This window comes from Symsagittifera roscoffensis, chromosome 3, assembly GCF_963678635.1.
Source record: "Symsagittifera roscoffensis chromosome 3, txSymRosc1.1, whole genome shotgun sequence".
Lineage (NCBI taxonomy): Eukaryota > Metazoa > Xenacoelomorpha > Acoela > Convolutidae > Symsagittifera > Symsagittifera roscoffensis.
The window spans coordinates 50,773,845-50,797,173 of NC_087064.1; the positions used below are offsets into that span (position 1 = coordinate 50,773,845).

General features: G+C 34.1%; 1 protein-coding gene across 3 annotated transcripts in view; it reads left to right on the forward strand.

The window, feature by feature from the left end:
• LOC134842774 (protein C-mannosyl-transferase DPY19L1-like) overlaps window positions 1–23,329 on the forward strand; it is a 100,655-nt gene that overhangs the window by 51,022 nt on the left and 26,304 nt on the right. For 2 of the 3 annotated variants that reach the window (XM_063859258.1, XM_063859257.1), the window contains exons 2-3: window positions 11,244–11,421; window positions 11,977–12,001. In XM_063859258.1, the coding sequence (XP_063715328.1) occupies window positions 11,253–11,421; window positions 11,977–12,001 (194 nt within the window). In that variant the 5' untranslated portion in view covers window positions 11,244–11,252. Of the gene's footprint in view, window positions 1–11,243; window positions 11,422–11,976; window positions 12,002–23,329 lie in introns of those variants that run through there. The other variant, XM_063859259.1, reaches the window with a different exon arrangement.

Consider the following 23,329-nt stretch of genomic DNA (forward strand, 5'->3'; position numbering starts at 1 on the left):
CAAATTAGTTTCATCCGTGTAAAGGTGCATTTTTGTGATACTTTGATTTGAGTTAGTATAAAACTGGATTGATTCAAACCAAAAATCGACAACCACGATTCAAGTAAAGATATTGAAAAACAAGTGAAAAACAAAAAAGCGAAGAGAATTTCTTGAATTCTTGTTGATTTTCGTTTAATAAAGGCCGATTCAATTAGTTTGACAGGGAATGGTAACATACTGGTTTTTAAAAGCTTTCTCCGAGGTACTCAAAATCGGGAAGGACAAAGCACCAGCTACGCGATCCTTCCTGCTTCGTGAAGTGGTCTGAACGAAAATATCAGGTTGTGAATTAAATAATTGCTGCATTGAATGCACTCACATTTAATTATATACTGTTTGTGCGAAAAAAAACCTCGCCTGCAAAACTTGGTTTTTTCTTTTTATCTCCGAGCAAGCTATTGAAAATTGTTCCAGCGCTTGTGTGGTTAAATGTCCCTTCGAGTTGAAAAGTAAACACAGGCGAAGTTGCAGTTCGCATACACAAACAAAACTGTGACTGATGACTCTACTCGAAAGTAAGTTTTTGAGTACTTCGGCAAGGTTCTAGTACATTGCCAACAACCATCCAACTAATGATTTTTCTATTCAGCTTAAATCAAAGATACTTACTTAAAACGAAAGAACAGTGATCTGATAAAAACTTTTTTCCTGAACAATTTTTTACTCCTTATTTCGTGTTATAAGAAGTGGTAGATTACTAATATTGATCATGCCACTTGTAGTAATATGTATCTCTGCATAATAAACATCAATGGAACACCTCGTTCAGAAAAGAAGAATTTGAGACAAAATCAACATTGAAATCTCCAAAAATGCGCATGTTGTTTTCTCTGTAGTTGTCTACATTTTTAGTCAAAGCAGCTAGGAAAGCACTCATAGATTTAACTCAATGTCTTTTGTGTACGGAAATCATTGAACAATCCAGCAATGCCGTGTGAATTGAAGCAAACTGTGTGCGTTTATGTCCCTTTTTTACACAGTTCTCATAGTTTGTAAACTTGAGCATCCAAAGGGGTTTTGATAGGAAAGAAGAAAGTATTTTGGCTGTTCCCGGTGAGTTGCTTTTTTTCAGCCAATAAAATAGCAATGTAAAATAGTTGTGCCAACGAAAAGATGATCTAAACACTGCCATCCAATTTGATATTGCGCTGATCTAAACATTTTTTTCTTGTATCCAGTTGCAACCGTCAGTATGACGCAATGAATATATCAGATTCACCCGCGCTGTCAAAGACCATGCTTCGAATAGACGCTATGATATCAATTTTTAATGCTTAATTGATATCATAGCAAGAAAGAAGTGAATTAAATTGAATTGATTTAATTTTTCAAATGGTAAAATACCACAGGAGTATCTTCAAAACAAAAGAAAAAGTGTTATAGACCATGCTTCAAATTGGTGTTAAAAGTCTGATATCATTGAAAGACACTAGTAAATTTAATGTTGCAATCGATATTATTTTAAAAACAAAAGAAAAATGTCAAGGAACAAAATATACCGTCAAATTTCATTCAATTAATACCCTTTATTCAAGTATGAGTAAAATCGATTTTTTGAATTTGCAATAATTGCGTTGCTGTGCAACACGAGGTACATATTTTTGAGCACCTCCTCTTTTAAAATGTTAATTTTTCTCTTAAACCAGAAACGGCGTTTTCAAAGTTCAATTCACTCTTGCATATTTGATGATAAACTTTGACAACAGAAGGGTAGTCGGGTTCAACTTTTTTGACTGAGCTTTTTTTGCTTTGAGACTATGTTGGAGCTGGCTGATGTTTACAACCCAGGAGCAGAAGCTTTTGAAACGACTTGTGCAGGAACACAAAGTTGCAGTTTTAGTTCTGGTCTATCGTTGAGGCGTATATTTCTGTTTCTATTCATGAAACCCTTTTTCCTTATAGCGTGGCAAATCGATGAAACGCGGTGGTTCAGATTGAAAGCTCCAGCTCCTTCCATAGCGAAGTTATCAAAATCATCACAGTATTTGTTTCCTAAAATTGAATTCACACAATAGCCATGAGTTTTGGGTATCTACGCTTGTGCGCATGCATAGAACAATGAAGCTCAAAAATGCCTTCTTGCTGATCCAGATGATGGCTTTCTCGTTAGTGGTTCTCGTTGTTGGAAGAATTCATAATCCGCGCCTTTGAACTCATCCTCAACCAGCTGGACGTTGCTTTCAAAAACACCTAGTTCTCATTAGACTCAATGTCGACTATTATGACCCTTGTTGGAGATAAATTTGATGTTTAACATCAAAAAGCGAAATCTGCTGCAAGTCAGGTGTTCTTATTCATCTGAACAGTTGATTTTTGATTTTACAAAAAAATTTTATACAGCATTTATCTTGTAAAAGTCCTGATTTTGCTGCATGATTTCAACTAGTCCGACGAGAAAGCAGATTGGTTGTCATGAGAAATTTTTTTTGTGAGCTTCTGTCCCAGTTTTTTTACACGTTCTCATAGTTTGTTATTTTAAGCATCCAAACGGTTTTTCATAGGCACGAAGGAAATCTTTAGCTGTTTCTTGCGCGTTAGTATTTTTCAGTAATAACAAGAAAAGTAAAAAGTTGTGTTGCGAACAAAAAATTGATCTAAACATCCCATCCAAGTTGATATTGCGCTGATTTAAACACTTTGTTCTTGTATCCATCTGTAACCGTCAGTGTGACGCAATGATTTTATCATATTCACCCGCGCGGTCAAAGATCATGCTTCGAATGGACATGAAACATTTGATATCATAAAATACAGTAGTAAACTGAAATGATTTAATCTAAATTTTCAACTGATGAATTTCAACAGGAGTTTCTTCAAAACAAGAGAAAAGTGTCCTATACATCCGAGAGGTCATTGTACATGCTTCAAATAGATCTTAAAAGTCTGATATCTTTGAAATACATCAGTAATTTATCATGTTAAAATCAGCAATATCCTGAAAACAAGAGAAAACTTACAAGGAACAATATGAAATACATCACTAGTTCAACATGTTAAAATCAGCAATATCCTGAAAACAAGAGAAAACTTACAAGGAACAATATGAAATACATCACTAGTTTAACATATTAAAATCAGAAATATCCTGAAAGCAAGAGAAAACATACAAGGAACAATATGAACCTTATCAAAAGCCATACATATAAATTCCATTTATTAAAGTAAGAGTACAATAGAGTTTTGAATTTCAAAATGAAATAGAGTTGCTCTGCAATACGAGGCACGACCATCTGAACATATCTTTGAGCCCTTCATCTGTTAAAATGTGTTTAATTGGTATGCCAGAAAGGCTCATCCGATATTCCGTGCACTCTTTTTAGGTGATGCTAATTTTTTTTTTACAATAGAAGGGTAATTTGATTTCATTTTTGGCCTCTGAGCTTTTTTTTTAAATTTTGAGGCCTTGTTGCAGCTAAGCGATGATTACAGCACATGGGCAGAACCGTCTACTGCAGTGTTGAAATATTGCACCATATCAGTTACGGTGTATCGTTGAGGCGTAAAACATAGTTTCCATTAAATGAACCGCTTTTTCCACATAGCGTCGCAAATCCATGAAAAGCGGTGGTTAAGATTGAAAGCTCGAGCTCCTTTCATAGCAAAGTAATCAAAATTCTCACAGCATTTCACAGCATTTGTCTCCTAAAGTTGAATTCCCACAATAGCCCATGAGTTTTGGGCATCAACGCTTTTGCGCATGCATAGAATCATGAAGCTCAAAATTTCCTACCTGCCGCTCCAGATCATAGCTTTCTCGTTAATTCGTTTTCGTTGCTGAAACATTTTATCGACCGTGCCTTTCAATTCGTCCTCAAACAGATCGACGTTGCTTTCAAATCGTACTACTATATTTTAATTAGACTTAATGGTGACTATTATGGCAATGGAGTTCATTTTAATAATTCCGATGGAAAAGCGGAATCTACCGCAAGTCAGGAGTTTTCATTGGCCTGAACAGTTGATTTTCGAGATTTAAAAACAGTTTAGTACACAATTATTCATTTAAAATATTGATTTTGAGCTTATTTTGTCTATTACGACCGCAAAGGAGATTGGTCGGCATGAGAAAAAGTTGTGTGCGTTTCTGTCCAATTTTTACACAGTTTTCATAGTTTGTAAACTTGAGCATCCAAAGGGTTTTTGATATGAAATAAGAAAGTTTTTTGATTGTTCCTTGTAAGTTACTATTTCTCAGCAATAATAATAGAAATTCAAAATAGTTTTGCGGACGAAAAACTGATATAAAACCTGATCCAGAAAATTGAGCTGATAACCTTTTTTTCCGTTTTTATCAGAAATATTATACTTGTGCGAACAAAAGCTGATTCATTAACATTTCATCTCTATATTTAACATTTTTTTATTAAACTGATTTTTAGAATCCGCCAAAACAGCCCATAAATCAACCACAGATTTGTTCGAGCTCTGAAATGCTTTTGATAGTTTTCGTCTTTGCTTGGCTTCTTCGTTCAAGCCTGTTTCATTGCAAAGTTTTCTTTTTTCCTTAGAAATTCTCAGTAGCATTTGCTGCAATTCGTTGAAATGGTGTGGGTTTTTTTTACGATTTCCGACATTGGTATGACTGTTTTTTTAAATGATTAACTTCTCAATTTAACCGAGAGCCGTCTTTTTTTGTCCTGTCGTTAACGAGTAGTAGTACCATAATTGCATAACCCCTATCGAGCGAATCGTTAGCCCTATTTATGATAAAAGTGTCTCTATCATGCTTCTCTATCAAAGACCTGAATATGCCGGCTGCGGGTGTGTGACATAACTAAAACATTTTTTCAAGATGTAGCGTAAACCTTACTGCAAAAATAGAATTAGACAGCTGAATTAGTAGAAGTAGACGTAAAATTTTGTGTTTTTGTAAGAAGGAAGTAGTAAAATACATAAAGCATCAATTTTATTTAGTTTGAGAGTTTATTGTCCTTTGTGTGTCGAATGAGATTTTTGTCATGTGAAAAGAAACGGCTATCATCCTTCACCTCTCAGATGCAGTTTGGCGGCCGCCGTTCAACAGCTCAAGTACTTTTCTTCTGAGATCGAGCAAAAGCTCGAGTTTCACCCTCACCGTCACGCCACTGCTTGGATTGATATCCAATACCCCGCCATGGAAGCCATTCTCCAACAAACCCAGCTCCCGGTGATTTTTTCTACTCTCTAAAAACGATTGAAGTTCTTAGTATCGACCGATCGATTGATCATTCAATGCCGGAAACAGTCAGTCAAAAATATTCGTTAACTTTTCATATCTATATTTACCATTTTTTCATTTATTCTATTTAGACTCCACCAAAACAGCCCATAAATCAACCGCAGATGTGTTCGAGCTCTGAATTGCTTTTGATAGTTTTCGTCTTTGCTTGGCTTCTTCGTTCAAGCCAGTTTAATTGCAAAGTTTTCTTTTTTCCTTAGAAATTCTCAGTAGCATTTGCTGCAATTCGTTGAAATGGTGTGGGTTTTTTTTACGATTTCCGACATTGGTATGACTGTTTTTTTAAATGATTAACTTCTCAATTTAACCGAGAGCCGTCTTTTTTTGTCCTGTCGTTAACGAGTAGTAGTACCATAATTTCATAACCCCTATCGAGCGAATCGTTAGCCCTATTTATGATAAAAGTGTCTCTATCATGCTTCTCTATCAAAGACCTGAATATGCCGGCTGCGGGTGTGTGACATAACTAAAACATATTTTTCAAGATGTAGCGTAAACCTTACTGCAAAAATAGAATTAGACAGCTGAATTAGTAGAAGTAGACGTAAAATTTTGTGTTTTTGTAAGAAGGAAGTAGTAAAATACATAAAGCATCAATTTTATTTAGTTTGAGAGTTTGTTGTCCTTTGTGTGTCGAATGAGATTTTTCTCATGTGAAAAGAAACGGCTATCATTGTTCATCTCTCAGATGCAGTTTGGCGGCCGCCGTTCAACAGCTCAACTACTTTTCTTCTGAGATCGAGCAAAATATCGAGTTTCACCCTCACCCTCACGCCACTGCTTGGACTGATATCCAATACCCCGCCATGGAAGCCATTCTCCAACAAACCCAGCTCCCGGTGATTTTTTCTACTCTCTAAAAACGATTGAAGTTCTTAGTATCGACCGATCGATTGATCATTCAATGCCGGAAACAGTCAGTCAAAAATATTCATTAACTTTTCATATCTATATTTACCATTTTTTCATTTATTCTATTTAGACTCCACCAAAACAGCCCATAAATCAACCGCAGATGTGTTCGAGCTCTGAATTGCTTTTGATAGTTTTCGTCTTTGCTTGGCTTCTTCGTTCAAACCAGTTTAATTGCAAAATTTTCTTTTTCCTCAGCAATTCTCAGTAGCATTTGCTGCAATTCGTTGAAATGGTGCGGATTTTTTTTTACGATTTCCGACATTGGTATGACTGTTTTTTTTTTAATAAGTAACTTCTCAATTTAACCGAGAGCCGACTTTTTTCTCCTGTCGTTAGCGAGTAGTAGTACCATAATTTCATAACCCCTCTCGAGAGAATCGTTAGCTCTATTTATTATGAAAGTGTCTCTATCATGCTTCTCTATCAAAGACCTGAATGTGCCGGCTGCGGGTGTGTGACATAACTAAAACATATTTTTCAAGATGTAGCGTAAATTTAACTGCAAAAATTGAATTAGACAGCTGAATTAGTAGAAGTAGACGTAAAATTTTGTGTTTTTGTAAGAAGGAAGTAGTAAAATACATAAAGCATCAATTTTATTTAGTTTGAGAGTTTGTTGTCCTTTGTGTGTCGAATGAGATTTTTCTCATGTGAAAAGAAACGGCTATCATTGTTCATCTCTCAGATGCAGTTTGGCGGCCGCCGTTCAACAGCTCAACTACTTTTCTTCTGAGATCGAGCAAAAGATCGAGTTTCACCCTCACCCTCACGCCACTGCTTGGACTGATATCCAATACCCCGCCATGGAAGCCATTCTCCAACAAACCCAGCTCCCGGTGATTTTTTCTACTCTCTAAAAACGATTGAAGTGTTCAGAATCGACCGATCGATTGATCATTCGATGCCGGAAACAGCCAGTCAAAAAGAGTCATTAACTTTTCTTATCTATATTTACCATTTTTTCATTTCTCTCATTTAGACTACACCAAAAAAGCCCATAAATCAACCACAGATGTGTTCGAGCTCTGAAATGCTTTTGATAGTTTTCGTCTTTGCTTGGCTTCTTCGTTCATGCCAGTTTAATTGCAAAATTTTCTTTTTTCCTCAGCAATTTTCAGTAGCATTTGCTGCAATTCGTTGAAATGGTGCGGATTTTTTTTTATGGTTTCCAACATTGAAATGACTGTTTTTTAAATGATTAACTTCTCAATTTAACCGAGAGCCGTCTTTTTTTCTCCTGTCGTTAACGAGTAGTAGTACCATAATTTCTTAACCTCTCTCGAGAGAATCGAGTTTGTTGTCGTTTTTGAGTGTCGACTGAGATAAATCTCATGTGAAAAGAACCGGCTATTATCTTTTACGCCTCAGAAACAGTTTGGCGGCTGTTCGACGTCACCAGTGCTCTTCTTCTGAAATTGAGCAAAAACTCGAGTTTGACCCTCGCCATCACGCCACTGGTTGGACTGATCTCCATTATGCCCGCCATGAAAGCCATTCTCCAATAAACCTAGCTGGTGATTTTTTGCTACTGCTGCTGATCGTACTGAAAAAAATTGAATGAAACATTTTTTATGGTGCAGCGAAAATTCTACAAAAAAAAGAAGTACAGCGTTAATTGAATTAAACTGTTTTTCATGTTTGAATTGACATAAAATTTTGATTTCATAAAAAGGAAGTAATAAAAACATTTTTTTTGTTTAATTTCATATTTTGTCGTCATTTTGAGCGTCGACTGAGATATATCTCTTGTGAAGAACCGATGTCCTCTTGTACGCTTCAGATACAGGGCTGTTCTTTTTTCACCCTCAGCATCATGACATTGCTTGGAGTAATATTCTTTACGCCATGGAAGGCATTCTCCATCAACTGCAGTTCCTGGCGAGTTTTTGCTAATGCTGCTGCGGTTATTTCTACTCTCTAAAAAGCATCGGAGCGTTCAGTATCGATAGATCGTTCATTGATGAGGGAAACAGTCAGTCAAGATTGTCAGTCAAAAAGATTCATTAATATTCCAATTCTAAATTAAACAATTTTTTGTCTGATTTTTTGGAATCAACCCAAACAGCCCTTAAATCAACCACAGACATGTTGAGCACTGTATTGTTTTCGATAGTTTTCGCCCTTGCATGGTTTTTTCATTTTCAGTCAAGAGTGTTCCATGCCAAAATCCTCTATTTTCCTTGCAATTCCCAGTAGCATTTGCTTCAAGTCGTTGAAATAGTTTGGATTTTGTACAATTTCAGACACTGTTGTTTTTGCTTTTTTTATGATCAACTTTTAATGACCAAAGTTTCCAAACCCGTTCGAGAGAATCGATAAATATATTATAAAAGTCTCCCTGCTAGGCTTCTCTCTGAAAGACCTGACTGTGTCGGCTGAGGGTGTGTGTCTAAACAAATACACTATTTTCAAATTGTAGCGTAAATTGTACATCAAAATTAGAATTATAGAGTTTTTAATCACTGAATGGACATGAAATTTTAGATTCAATAAAACGGACTAGAAAAAGAACGGACTCGATTTATATTTAATTTGAGAGTTTGTCGTCAATTTTGAGCGTCGACTGAGATGAATCTCATGTGAAAAGAAACGGCTATCATCTTGTACGCCTAAGACACAGTTTGACGCCGTTCAAAATCTGCAGTACGCTTCTTCGAACTGTTTCACCCTCACCATCACGCCACTGCTTGGACTGATATCCTTCACGCCATGGAAGCCATTCTCAACAATTCTAACCTTTGGTGATTTTTTGCTACCGCTGCTGCTGCGGTCATTTTTACTCTCAAAAAGCAGCGTAGTATTCAGTATCAATCGTTCGATTGATCGTTCAATGAGGGAAACGGTCAGTCAAGGTCAATCCAACTCTATATTTCACATTTTGTCGCAATAATCTCATATTTAGAATTCATCAAAATCCCATAAATCAACCACAGACATGTTTGAGCTCTGAAGTGCTTTCGATAGTTTCGTCTTTGCTCGACTTTTTTTGTCAAGCCTGTTTCATCGCAAAATCTCCGATTCTCTCGTTAAAATGGTTTGTTGGGTTTTGCTCAATTTCAGACACTGTCATGGTTTTTATTCATATAATGATCAATTTCTCAATTAAGTACAGCTTTCTTTTTTTTGTCATTCCGTTAATGAGTAGTGGTGCGAAGGTTTTTTAAACATCTTTCAAGAGAATCGATAGCGCTGTGTTTTATATAACTGTCTCTGTCATGCTTCTCCCTCGCAGACCTGGCTGTGTCTAATGCGTGTATGTGGCTAGACTATAACATAATTTCCAATTGTAGCGCAAATGGTACAGCAAAAATTGAATTAAACAGTTTTTAATGACTATCTCAACCAAGTCGATAAGCCTGCTCAGTATTCTCCCCGTCATCAACAACTACCACCGAGCTGTGATCACCCTCTTCTTGCTGTCAGTTCGGTAAGATTACTCCTCCTCGCCATCAACCAAAATTTAATAGGGCTGACGATACTATCCTGACTTCATTCAAAGATTGCTCGCTGTTCATTTCGGCACTGAAATAAAAGATGATAATGAACAATCAAATTTTAGAACAAAAGCATTTAACCGTTTGACATTACTAAAGAAAAGACACTGCATCCCCACAATGTTGCAGCTGACCAATGATTACAACACAGGGGCAGAAGCTTTCGAACGCCTTGTGCGGGGACAAAAAATTGCACAGTTTTAGTTCTGGAGTACCGTTGAGGAGTGTAATTATTTCCATTAAATGAACGGATTTTTCTACGAAGCTCCGCAAATCCATAAGACGGGGTGATTAAGCTTGATTGCTCGAGCTCTCTTCATGGAGATATTATTGAAATTATCACAGTCTTTGGCTTAAAAAATTGAATCCTCACATTAGCCCATGAGTTATGGGTATAAAAGCTTTTGTGCATGCATGGGAACTTGACGCCCAAAAATGCATTCCTGTCGATCCAGATGTTAGGTTTTTCGTTAATTCGTTCTCGTTGTCGGAACAATTCATTATCCGCGCGTTTCATTTCGTCCTCAGCCTGCTCTACGTTGCTTTCAAAACTTTGGTTTATCTTTTATTAGACTTAATGCTGCCTATTATGGAAATTATTAGAGATTCATTTGATAATTAGGATCAAAAAGTGAAACCTACCTCAATTCAGGAATTTTTATTGGTCAGACCAATTGATTTTCGAGATTGAAAAAAAAATTGTACAGCATTCTCCCCTTAAAAGTCCTGATTTTGCTGCAGAAAGCAGATTGGTCAGCATGAGAAATTGTTATGTGCGCTTCTCTCCCATTTCTTACACATTTCTCACAATTTGAAAATTTGAGCATCCCAAGAAATTTTGATTGATTAGAAGTAAGTAATTTGGCTGTTCCTTGTGCGTTACTATTTCTCAGCAATATTAATAGAACATAAAAATAGTGTTGCGAGCAAAAAGCTGATCTAAACACCTCCCATCCATTTTAATTTTGAGCAGAACTAAACACTTTTCTCTTAAATCCAGATGAAACCGTCAGTGTGGCGCAATAAATAAGTCACATCATGCTTCGAATAGACATTAAAATTTTGATATCATAAAAAAGAAGTATTAAAACAAAATGATAGAAAACAGAGAAAGTTGTGATATTGGTACGCCAGATCATAGGCCAAGCTTCTAAAAGAGGTTAAAAGTCATTGGAAGACACCAGTAAAAAATTTTTGTTGGAATCAGAAATATCCTGAAAACAAGAGAAAATTTTCAAGGAAGAATATGAATCACGTCAAAAGCCATAAAAATAACTCCCTTCATTCAAGTAAGAGTACAATTATTTTTTGTTCAGAATAAGGTTGCACCAAAACAAAAAGAGCATATTATCACAGAACTGATCAACATTATTATTGTTGATTAATATAAAATATTAAATCAAACAAGTATAGTACTTTTTGAAATTCAAAAATTATACAATTGTCACTTTAATAACCTCATTTGCGGTCGGACAGTATTTACTCAAGCAAAAATTAATTCAATTCAAAAAAATTTCACGCATTTTCCACGCAAGTTATCGTCTAAATTCCGTTACTATAACACTATCATCTTCAGGTTTGCTATGAAAAGACGCAAACACAAAGAGCAAACAAATGGGTGGAACGTGGAAGACAGTGCACATGGCCGACTTAAAACTAGGAAGACAAACGCAGTTATGACTGATCCATATGCAGAACTAGGCCTCGAGGGAAAGTGGACCCTAAAAGATTACTTCTTGGCTGCTCTCATTGGTAAACTTTTTAGAAGGATGTTTATGAAGAACCCCATTCTACAAAATAAATCTAATTTCATCCGAATTTAGTTCATGGTCAGTTGAATCAAAAATAGCGTAACGACCTAAATAGGGTAACGACATCTTTTGTAATGACATAAATGATCCAAAAGCCGACAAGAATTGTTTGTTATCCAGATTCTTGACACAGTATGTTTGCAAAGAGGTGGGGGAGACCAAATACCGTTGGAATAGTAGAATCAATCAGCATTCGATTTTATAGCCATTAGACATAATGAAAAAAGTTATAATAATTGAGTTTCGCAGGTGGGGGAAGGGGAAAAGAGCCAACCGCTCCCCCCCCCCCCCGTCAAACATTTCTGTGCACAACACTGTCTTGACTGATCAAAGTTGTATCAAAACCTTATAAATGTTTCTATGATAGCTAATACCAAAAGCTACTCAGTTATAACAAGATGACACTTTTATAAGCGATGAACGTGGTAAATGTACAAATTAAAACTGAAATTAAACAGCGCGACTTGTCATCAGAAAGAGAGATATATTGTTTCAGTTTTAATCTTGCATCAGATTAATAGGTAAGCTATTGTATCAAATGGAACACGCCAAGCGCCTGCTTTTGATTTTGTTGCACCTGTTTGCATGGATTGAGCACGTGACTGGTTAGATGTGAAATAATAGGTGAAAATAACACGATCGATGGCAGATTTATCTTTTTCATGCTCTTACTGAAAACGTGTAATGGACGAATGATACAGGGATCTGTCTTTTTAGTAATTTTGACCGAATGACGAAGAGTTCAGTGAAATTTAACGCAATAAATATCTTTCCTGTTGGTATGATTATTTTTGTTCCGACCATTGAAAATGGGGAGGAACTTTGTATTCGGCTGTTTTAGTTTTTTCTCTTTTTTCCACGCAACATCAGGTACCACAAATAATCATCGGACTGGGTTGAGTGATATTTCATATTAAAGCTCTTACAGTCGCGATTCGAAACACATTAAAAAATTTTAATAAAATTTCCCAATGTCAAGAAAAACCGGTTTGAAATTTTTGATTTTTCGAGCGAATTGGAACCTGATCTAAACTACATTTTATGATTGGATAAATTAGATATTTTACCAATGTAAAGTATTTAATATTAACCAATCATGATCCATCTGACTAACAATCCACTTATTTGTAAGTGCTGAAATTACTTGTAATTTCAGCACCAAAGAGATTTGAATTTAACTTAGAAGTTAGTTGAACTCTCCCGAGTACTTCAGCAGCCGCAATAAACCAGTATACCCTAGATCTATTGAGCCTAGCAGAGACTAGTTAAACAACCTGAGACTAGATAGTATAAGAGTAAGATTAGGATCGGTATTAGACTAAGAAGTTGCACGAATCTATCCGGCCGAAAATAAGATAGCGTGACGAGCAGACGGTGTACCCTATCCGAAATTACTCTATGAGTTATACACTTCGGTCCTAACTCATCTGGTGCGACCATAAGTCTCGAACAAGACCTTAATAGCTTAGAATTAACCAATAATAGATTAGAATTTAGACAAAACATTTACAAAATGTTATACGACAATAATTTAATCGAAATGTCTCTACGACTCAATAGATCAGAGCCAATATTCCGAACGATAACAGAACTACCCGGAATTGGAAGAAGACCTCGAACCAGAGACGACATACGACAAAGCAGAAACTTACCATATAGTTATATGATAGTTCGGCAAAAGCCAGAACAAACTTTTGTATTTAGAATACTACTAGCAATGAATTTAGATTTTCATTTGCAAAGATAAAATTTTGAAGTCAATCTTCAAAATCATTTCAGGCGCTAAACAAAATTATTAATATACAATAACGATTGATAAAAAGATCTCAGATCGTTTTCCTAAATTCTGCAGTAATATACAAAACATGTTTGAAAAATATTTATTGAAAATCAAAATAAAAATTAGTAGCATGACAATAAATGGTTAGTAATTATAAATCATCCAGTTGTTCCAGCTTCATCACCTAAACATAACAGCATTCATAAGCTCACTAATATCATAAAAGTACTAAATCTTTTCCTTACACAAATTTAAATCATTTTAAAACTTAAATTCACTTAATTTTAAAATCAGATCATCAAGGCTTATCCTTGGATCTTAAATCATTTTCTATATAATTAAATTTAAAACTTGATCATCAAGGCCTATCCTTGGATCAAAAAGAACAACTTTGTTCTCCCCCACCCACTTAACTAGTGTCTAACGACCTCAAACGTCGATTCACTATCCAACCCTTTCTAAAAACCCAGGACTAATAGAAATTTTTGAACAAAACTAATCATTCAAATTAGGATAAACAGTGAAGAACTTCGGTTATTCATCCTTCACTTGATCCCCCCTCTTACCAGACCCAGGATAAATCGTAGACTTAGTAAGTTTAAAATAGTATCTAACGAACTACTCGCGTTCTAATTATACCTGAACCTTGTGGATCGATTTACTATTCTCCAACCCTGAACACAATCACTACCCTTAAGTAAGATTAAGTAAGTTAACACCTTAGCTTATACTAGCCACGAGAAAGTATAAAATCATTCTTCGGAATCGATATACTTTTCTCCCCAACCCTGAACAACTAGACCCAGGTTAGGCTAACAAAAAAATCGTAAGGACTAACAGTTTAAACAAATTGAAATCATTTAACAACCTTTTGCACCCGTCATCCTAAACCTTATGTCATTTAAAAACCTAGGAAATAAACAAACAATCGTTTTACACAATTGTGAAATAGATAACAAAAAATACGACCTTGTAATCACACCTCATACACAAACAGTTGGATATATTCGAACAAAACGACAAACACTAAAGAGAAAAATAATAACTAAACAAAGACAAATTACACGAAAAAGATTTTTCAAAAACCGCAACGCATTTTCAGAATCAGAAACCAACAGTTTAGACGAACTTTATAAACTAAAAGAATCAATAGATAAAAATTGCCCAATTCACGATCAATTATATTTCTCTGACTCAGAAACAACTTCAAATTCATCAAAAAGAGGAAAAAGAAGAATAAAAAAGCAGTATAAACACAAACCAGTACATTTATACAATTTGCAATCAACCAATTAGACACATTGATAATTACATATTAACAGTCATCAAACGAAAAAATGAGCTCAACACACACCCCAGGTGAAGAAAGTCCAGATGATGATGATATCTTCCCCTTTATAGTAGATGCAACCACTGATAGAGGACAGCATATATTTTGCAAAAATTTACTCTTAAATTTGTTTGAACCCGGAATCAGTCCATGTAAAACAGAGTTCCCAGATGTAAAAATCAAAAGACAAATTATCGATCACTATCTAAAAGATATATGTAACCTAACGCAACAATACGGAATCTACTCCATAGAATTCAGCTCACCAAATCAGAATCACAATAAATATATAATTCAAACAGACGACCTTGATTTAGAATTTTCAAAAGTATTCTCAGAATATATAAAAAGCATCCAATATCATAACTCACAAAGAGCAAACTCCATATTCACCAATGAAGTTTTTGCAATAATATATAGTTATATCTCGATATTAGAAAACGAAATCCCAATCACAAATGTTTCACCGACAGAAACATCTAAACACATAAGAGTACGACATGAAATCACACTACTCTCTAGTTTTCTAAATATAATTAAAGAAAATTTCACGAAAGATGAAGTTTCACAACATACAAAACACGACTTACAAAAGATTTTGGCATGGTTCATAATAGATTATTTCACACATAATATTGATTTAATTTCACAAGCAAGAAAAAATTTTAGACCCCAAAACTCAAACGATGATACTGCCATCACAGAACAATCAGACTATGTTTGGGACCCCGAATGGTCTCATCCCGTATTCATAAACTTCCCACAATCAATCTCAAGCCAAGCAATAAGTACGATATCTTATATAAGAGATTATGTAAGAGTAATACCATTAACCATTGATGCAACACCATTAAACTATAATACATTTTTACCCGATATGCAAAATAATAGTTTAAACTCTACAGTCATACACAATGAAAACCTCAATGGAACTAGGAATCTTACTCAACAAGATATCCAGACACCATCACACTTCATAAATGAAGAAATCGTACACACAACAACTACACAACAAAGTATTTCACCAATACGTCCAAACTTAACAACACCAAGAAATACAAATCCTTCACAAACACAGGTAACCTTACAATCAACCGTTAAACCTTCGGTTGCCCCAAAATATTCACACATGGATTACCAAACATACAGACCCATGACAATACCACCAAAAACACGCAAAACGTTCACTAGAAACAATTTTGCAGACCATAATTATAATTACACACATCCATCAAAAACAAATTATCAACCACGAAAAAATTTTAGTAATTATACAAGATCTCGAAACTGGGATAACTCAATGGCACCACCTAATTCAGTAAATTTCCAAACAAATTTACATCCTCCACAGGATCGTAGTGAAAACTATCCATTTTTTCAACAAAATAAAAATAAAAAACAAACATCTTATCAAATGGATTACTTATCCTCAGATGATGATTTCTTACAACCAGATATATTTGCACCCTATAATCAAGAATATCGTGGACAAGGAGTACAGAAACCACATACAAATCATAGAATTTTTTCTCCACAACCAATAGATACACAAAATCAACAACCAATTCAGCAACAAAACCCAATTAATACACAATCTTTTCAACCAATTCAGCAACAAAACCCAATGATTGCAAACTCGTACCAACCAACACAAATGCAAAATGAAATACCACTCCCATATTATCTTCAACAACACGAAATAACAAGAAATCAACTTTCAAATTTTTCTCAAATGCCAAATGCAGCAGAATCATTACAAATGACAATGAATCCATACCTTATGGGTGGATCATCAATAACATCAAATAAACCTTTAATGGTATTCACAGGAACAGACCCTAAATATTCTGTAGAAGACTATTTAAATGCAGTAACAGCAAATTTAATTTTAAATATAGGACCCGAACCAATTAATACGCCACTACATCAAAACTGGATACATCGACGCACAGCGTTGATACAAACAACTTTAGACGGCGCAGCCCAAAAATGGTTTTCAGTATTGCCTATAGAAATAAAATCAAATTGGAAAAGGTTTACACAAGAATTTTCAAAAATGTTTGACTCCGAAAGAAACAAACAACAACAAAGAGTTTTATGTAATGAAATTCGCAGATTACCAAACGAAACCATCAAGCAATTAGCAGTACGAATCGAAACACTAGTTCGAAAAGCATATTCATTAAATACACACGACTATAAAAACACAAAGATGACAGAAATCTTAATGATGACCTTAACACCGCAATTAAGAAAAATAGCGATAAAAAAGAGAGCATCCCATCCTTCTTCAATTCGAGAACCCGATTTAGATTTTCGAAAACTAGTAGACAAACTAGAACAAGCAGAAATCACAATGAAACTCGAAGAAACGGAAAATCTGAAATTACAATACGTTAACAGAATTGAAACAGCTTCCACAAATATAAACAATATACAGGAATCAGATACAGACCTCGTTGAAAAAATCACTGAAATACTCAATATTTACGAAAAACACCCAAACTTTAAAGGCAAACCATCTTTCAAAAAATGGTGTAATTATTGCCGACGATACGGACATAGTATTTCTGAATGTAGACAAAAACAGCAAGACAATCAAAATAAACCTCAAAAATATAAAGAACCAAATAAATCATTCTATCAATACATGAAAAAAGATCAAAATCTACCGAACAAAACTGTGTACAGCAACAACAGTTCAGGAAAACCACTCCCGAACAATACAAATTATACAAGAAATCAATCACCATATAACTCAAGTTATAGAGGAAGATCACCAGAACGAAGAAATACGCAAAATTCATCACAAAATCACTACAATAGACCAAATAGTCGAAATAACTACTCCAGATCAAATTCAAATACAACACGATTTGTTTCTAGATCTAATTCCCAATCAAGAAATAATTACTATCCAAACAATCAATCACGAAATTCATCATACAATAGGAATAGAAACTACTCCAATAATCGGAATAGAAGTTATTCAAACAACCGAAACCAAAATTACCCGAACAATCGATCAAGGAATAACTCATATAATAGATCGAACTATAACAGACCAAACAATAATTACCAGAACAGATCACGAAATAATTCACAAAATCGACATTCTAGTTATAATAATCGTTATGGAAATTATTCCCAATCACCACACAGGAATAATAACCATTATAATAATTCTAATAATCGCCATAGAAGTAGTACACCTAAACATCAAAGGAATATAAATCAAGTACAATCAAATCCAGAAACAACATCAGACCCTCCAGGTATTGACGACACAGTAAATGATGTGTTACAACTCAATCAAATAAACTGTGAATCATCAGACTCAGAAAGTGAAACAGAAAACACTATCTCCATCAATATGATAAAAGTCGAAAATGACTATGAACCTGTTATATATGAACAACCTTTTTCATCACACATATATGAGAATCAATCAGAACTCCTTCACAATTATTATATTGAACCCATCCATTCCACACCGACGACACAAAAAACTAATGAAATTAACACTACAAATCAACCCAATGAGAACGAAAAAACAAAATGCTTGAATACAAATCACATCTATCAAAACATACAAAAAGAACAACCCAAAGAAAAAATTTGGACAATACCATTTCACACAACAACTACACAACAAAGTATTTCACCAATACGTCCAAACTTAACAACACCAAGAAATACAAATCCTTCACAAACACAGGTAACCTTACAATCAACCGTTAAACCTTCGGTTGCCCCAAAATATTCACACATGGATTACCAAACATACAGACCCATGACAATACCGCCAAAAACACGCAAAACGTTCACTAGAAACAATTTTGCAGACCATAATTATAATTACACACATCCATCAAAAACAAATTATCAACCACGAAAAAATTTTAGTAATTATACAAGATCTCGAAACTGGGATAACTCAATGGCACCACCTAATTCAGTAAATTTCCAAACAAATTTACATCCTCCACAGGATCGTAGTGAAAACTATCCATTTTTTCAACAAAATAAAAATAAAAAACAAACATCTTATCAAATGGATTACTTATCCTCAGATGATGATTTCTTACAACCAGATATATTTGCACCCTATAATCAAGAATATCGTGGACAAGGAGTACAGAAACCACATACAAATCATAGAATTTTTTCTCCACAACCAATAGATACACAAAATCAACAACCAATTCAGCAACAAAACCCAATTAATACACAATCTTTTCAACCAATTCAGCAACAAAACCCAATGATTGCAAACTCGTACCAACCAACACAAATGCAAAATGAAATACCACTCCCATATTATCTTCAACAACACGAAATAACAAGAAATCAACTTTCAAATTTTTCTCAAATGCCAAATGCAGCAGAATCATTACAAATGACAATGAATCCATACCTTATGGGTGGATCATCAATAACATCAAATAAACCTTTAATGGTATTCACAGGAACAGACCCTAAATATTCTGTAGAAGACTATTTAAATGCAGTAACAGCAAATTTAATTTTAAATATAGGACCCGAACCAATTAATACGCCACTACATCAAAACTGGATACATCGACGCACAGCGTTGATACAAACAACTTTAGACGGCGCAGCCCAAAAATGGTTTTCAGTATTGCCTATAGAAATAAAATCAAATTGGAAAAGGTTTACACAAGAATTTTCAAAAATGTTTGACTCCGAAAGAAACAAACAACAACAAAGAGTTTTATGTAATGAAATTCGCAGATTACCAAACGAAACCATCAAGCAATTAGCAGTACGAATCGAAACACTAGTTCGAAAAGCATATTCATTAAATACACACGACTATAAAAACACAAAGATGACAGAAATCTTAATGATGACCTTAACACCGCAATTAAGAAAAATAGCGATAAAAAAGAGAGCATCCCATCCTTCTTCAATTCGAGAACCCGATTTAGATTTTCGAAAACTAGTAGACAAACTAGAACAAGCAGAAATCACAATGAAACTCGAAGAAACGGAAAATCTGAAATTACAATACGTTAACAGAATTGAAACAGCTTCCACAAATATAAACAATATACAGGAATCAGATACAGACCTCGTTGAAAAAATCACTGAAATACTCAATATTTACGAAAAACACCCAAACTTTAAAGGCAAACCATCTTTCAAAAAATGGTGTAATTATTGCCGACGATACGGACATAGTATTTCTGAATGTAGACAAAAACAGCAAGACAATCAAAATAAACCTCAAAAATATAAAGAACCAAATAAATCATTCTATCAATACATGAAAAAAGATCAAAATCTACCGAACAAAACTGTGTACAGCAACAACAGTTCAGGAAAACCACTCCCGAACAATACAAATTATACAAGAAATCAATCACCATATAACTCAAGTTATAGAGGAAGATCACCAGAACGAAGAAATACGCAAAATTCATCACAAAATCACTACAATAGACCAAATAGTCGAAATAACTACTCCAGATCAAATTCAAATACAACACGATTTGTTTCTAGATCTAATTCCCAATCAAGAAATAATTACTATCCAAACAATCAATCACGAAATTCATCATACAATAGGAATAGAAACTACTCCAATAATCGGAATAGAAGTTATTCAAACAACCGAAACCAAAATTACCCGAACAATCGATCAAGGAATAACTCATATAATAGATCGAACTATAACAGACCAAACAATAATTACCAGAACAGATCACGAAATAATTCACAAAATCGACATTCTAGTTATAATAATCGTTATGGAAATTATTCCCAATCACCACACAGGAATAATAACCATTATAATAATTCTAATAATCGCCATAGAAGTAGTACACCTAAACATCAAAGGAATATAAATCAAGTACAATCAAATCCAGAAACAACATCAGACCCTCCAGGTATTGACGACACAGTAAATGATGTGTTACAACTCAATCAAATAAACTGTGAATCATCAGACTCAGAAAGTGAAACAGAAAACACTATCTCCATCAATATGATAAAAGTCGAAAATGACTATGAACCTGTTATATATGAACAACCTTTTTCATCACACATATATGAGAATCAATCAGAACTCCTTCACAATTATTATATTGAACCCATCCATTCCACACCGACGACACAAAAAACTAATGAAATTAACACTACAAATCAACCCAATGAGAACGAAAAAACAAAATGCTTGAATACAAATCACATCTATCAAAACATACAAAAAGAACAACCCAAAGAAAAAATTTGGACAATACCATTTCTTTTAGAAAGTCCAAGAAGCAAAGAATTTCAACCACCAGATCTTGAAATTGATTTTTTAATTGATTCAGGAGCAGAATCAAATATAATAAACATTCCCACATGGAATGAAATAAAAACCTTACACCCAAAGCTAACACCTCTTGAAACCTCCAGCAAACTAGCAACAGCACAAGGATCAACATTAATAAACTACGGAAAAATTCAATTATTTCTTCTCCCCACAAGAACAATGGAGCAAAACAAAATTTTAACCAAACCATTTAAACAAATATTCCATATCACTGATATCAAACACAATATTATTGGAATACCATTTATCTCTAAATATATACCAACAATCAACATCTTGAATAGTAAAATATTAATCATAGATAAATATACAAAAACAAAAGACACATCCCTAACATTTTTTCAAAGATTAAATAAACAACCACCATTCTTTTCAAAATTTTACCCAATATATAACCAACAAAGAAAACACTTGAAACCACTATCAGGAAACATCTATAATTTTTCAATCAAACAAGTTCACCAATATGATAAAAAACAAAACAAACAAAAATTTTATATGTCAGATTTTGAATTCAAACCTATTCATAAGTTTTTCAAAATCACAATCTCATCAATAAAATATTTGAAAAACTCGAATTCAGATATTATTTCCTTACATGTATACAACAATACACCTTACCAAGTAACATTACCTTTAGGACTTTTAGGCTATTGCGAAACCAACGCTACAATATCACCAATACACGAAAAAGCATATCGTGTAAATAATATACTCCAATTACTAGATATCTGCCAGTCCACAATCCTTAATGAAGAATTATCTATAAATAATATAATAAGTAACGAAAACAGAAATACGGATTATTTCACAAAAACCCCATATTTCAAACCTACATTCAACATAAGTAACTACACAGAGAATCAACAGAAATTTTTAACAATGTTTAATTTCCAACATTCACAAATAACACAAGACGAATTTGAAAAACTAGCCAAACAGCTAATTAAATATTCATCAGTCTATGCAACATCCAAATTTGATGTTGGCAAAATCAGCTCATCACTACATCTCCCATTAAAACCAGACGCAGTTTTCAAAAAACAAAGAGCAAGTAAAGTACCAATTCACTTACACGATAAAGTGAACAGATTACTCGACATTTTAGAACAATACAACATTATATCACCAGTAAACAAAGAAGAACAACCAAAAGGCAACACATTTATCAACCCTGTTATCATTCTAGCCAAAGGAGAATCATTAAAAATTGTTCTCGATGCTAGATACCTCAACTCACTCATAGATGAATCAAAGTGTAATTGGCCCATTGAACCAATACAAGTTATTTTAACAAAAATAAACGGAAAATATTTTACCACCGCCGATATGAATAGTGCATATAATCAAATGCCATTAGGTGAACAATCACGACGTTTAACACAATTTGTTATTGGAAACCAACAATACGAATTCAACCGCTTATTCTATGGAATATCCATAGGACCAGCAGCATTTTCAGCTTTTATGAGCAAAATTTTTAGACCACTAATACTCAAGAAAAACGCAATCACCTATTTAGACGATGTTTTTATGCAATCACAGACAAAAGAGGAAATGTTCAATGTTTTAGAACAATATCACCAAATACTTCAGAACGAAAATCTGAAGGCCGCCCCCGATAAATCACACTTCTTTTTGACAAGAGTTAAATTCTTAGGACATAATATAGAGAGAAAAACAATCACTCCATTGAAATCACGTATAGACGCTATTCAAAAACTCCAACCACCAACAAATAAAAAGAAAATCCAAGAATTCCTTGGAATGTTAAACTTTTTAAGCAAATATGTTTATAAAATGCAATTATATCTACGACCATTCTATAATATACTTAGACAACAAAATAATTTTGAATGGAATACAGAACATCAAGCACGATTTGAAGAAATTAAAAAAATTCTAACTGAACAAATTTCAAACACAATTCCAGATTCAAATCAACCATTTTATGCAATGTGCGATGCTTCGAACTTTGGCATCGGCGCAGCATTATTACAATCACATAATAGTACAAATAAAATGAACCTCATATCAGCAAATTCTCGATTATTCACTCAAGCAGAGCTACGACTCTCAACTCTAATGAGAGAATGTACAGCCATAATATATACACTAACAGAATATGAATTTCTGATACTTGGATCAAAACATCCCACAGTTCTATTCACAGACCATAAACCAATCATCTTTCTTTTTACACAAAAGTCTAATCCAAACCACCGAGTTTATAGATTTCAACTAATTTTAATGAAATTCTCAAACTTACATATAGTTTGGACCGCAGGAAAAAATCTTGCATTACCAGACACCTTAAGTCGAAATACGCCACCTGAATTACTTACACGTAAAACCACAGTTGAAATACCCAAAAATATAAAATTCTACCTTGC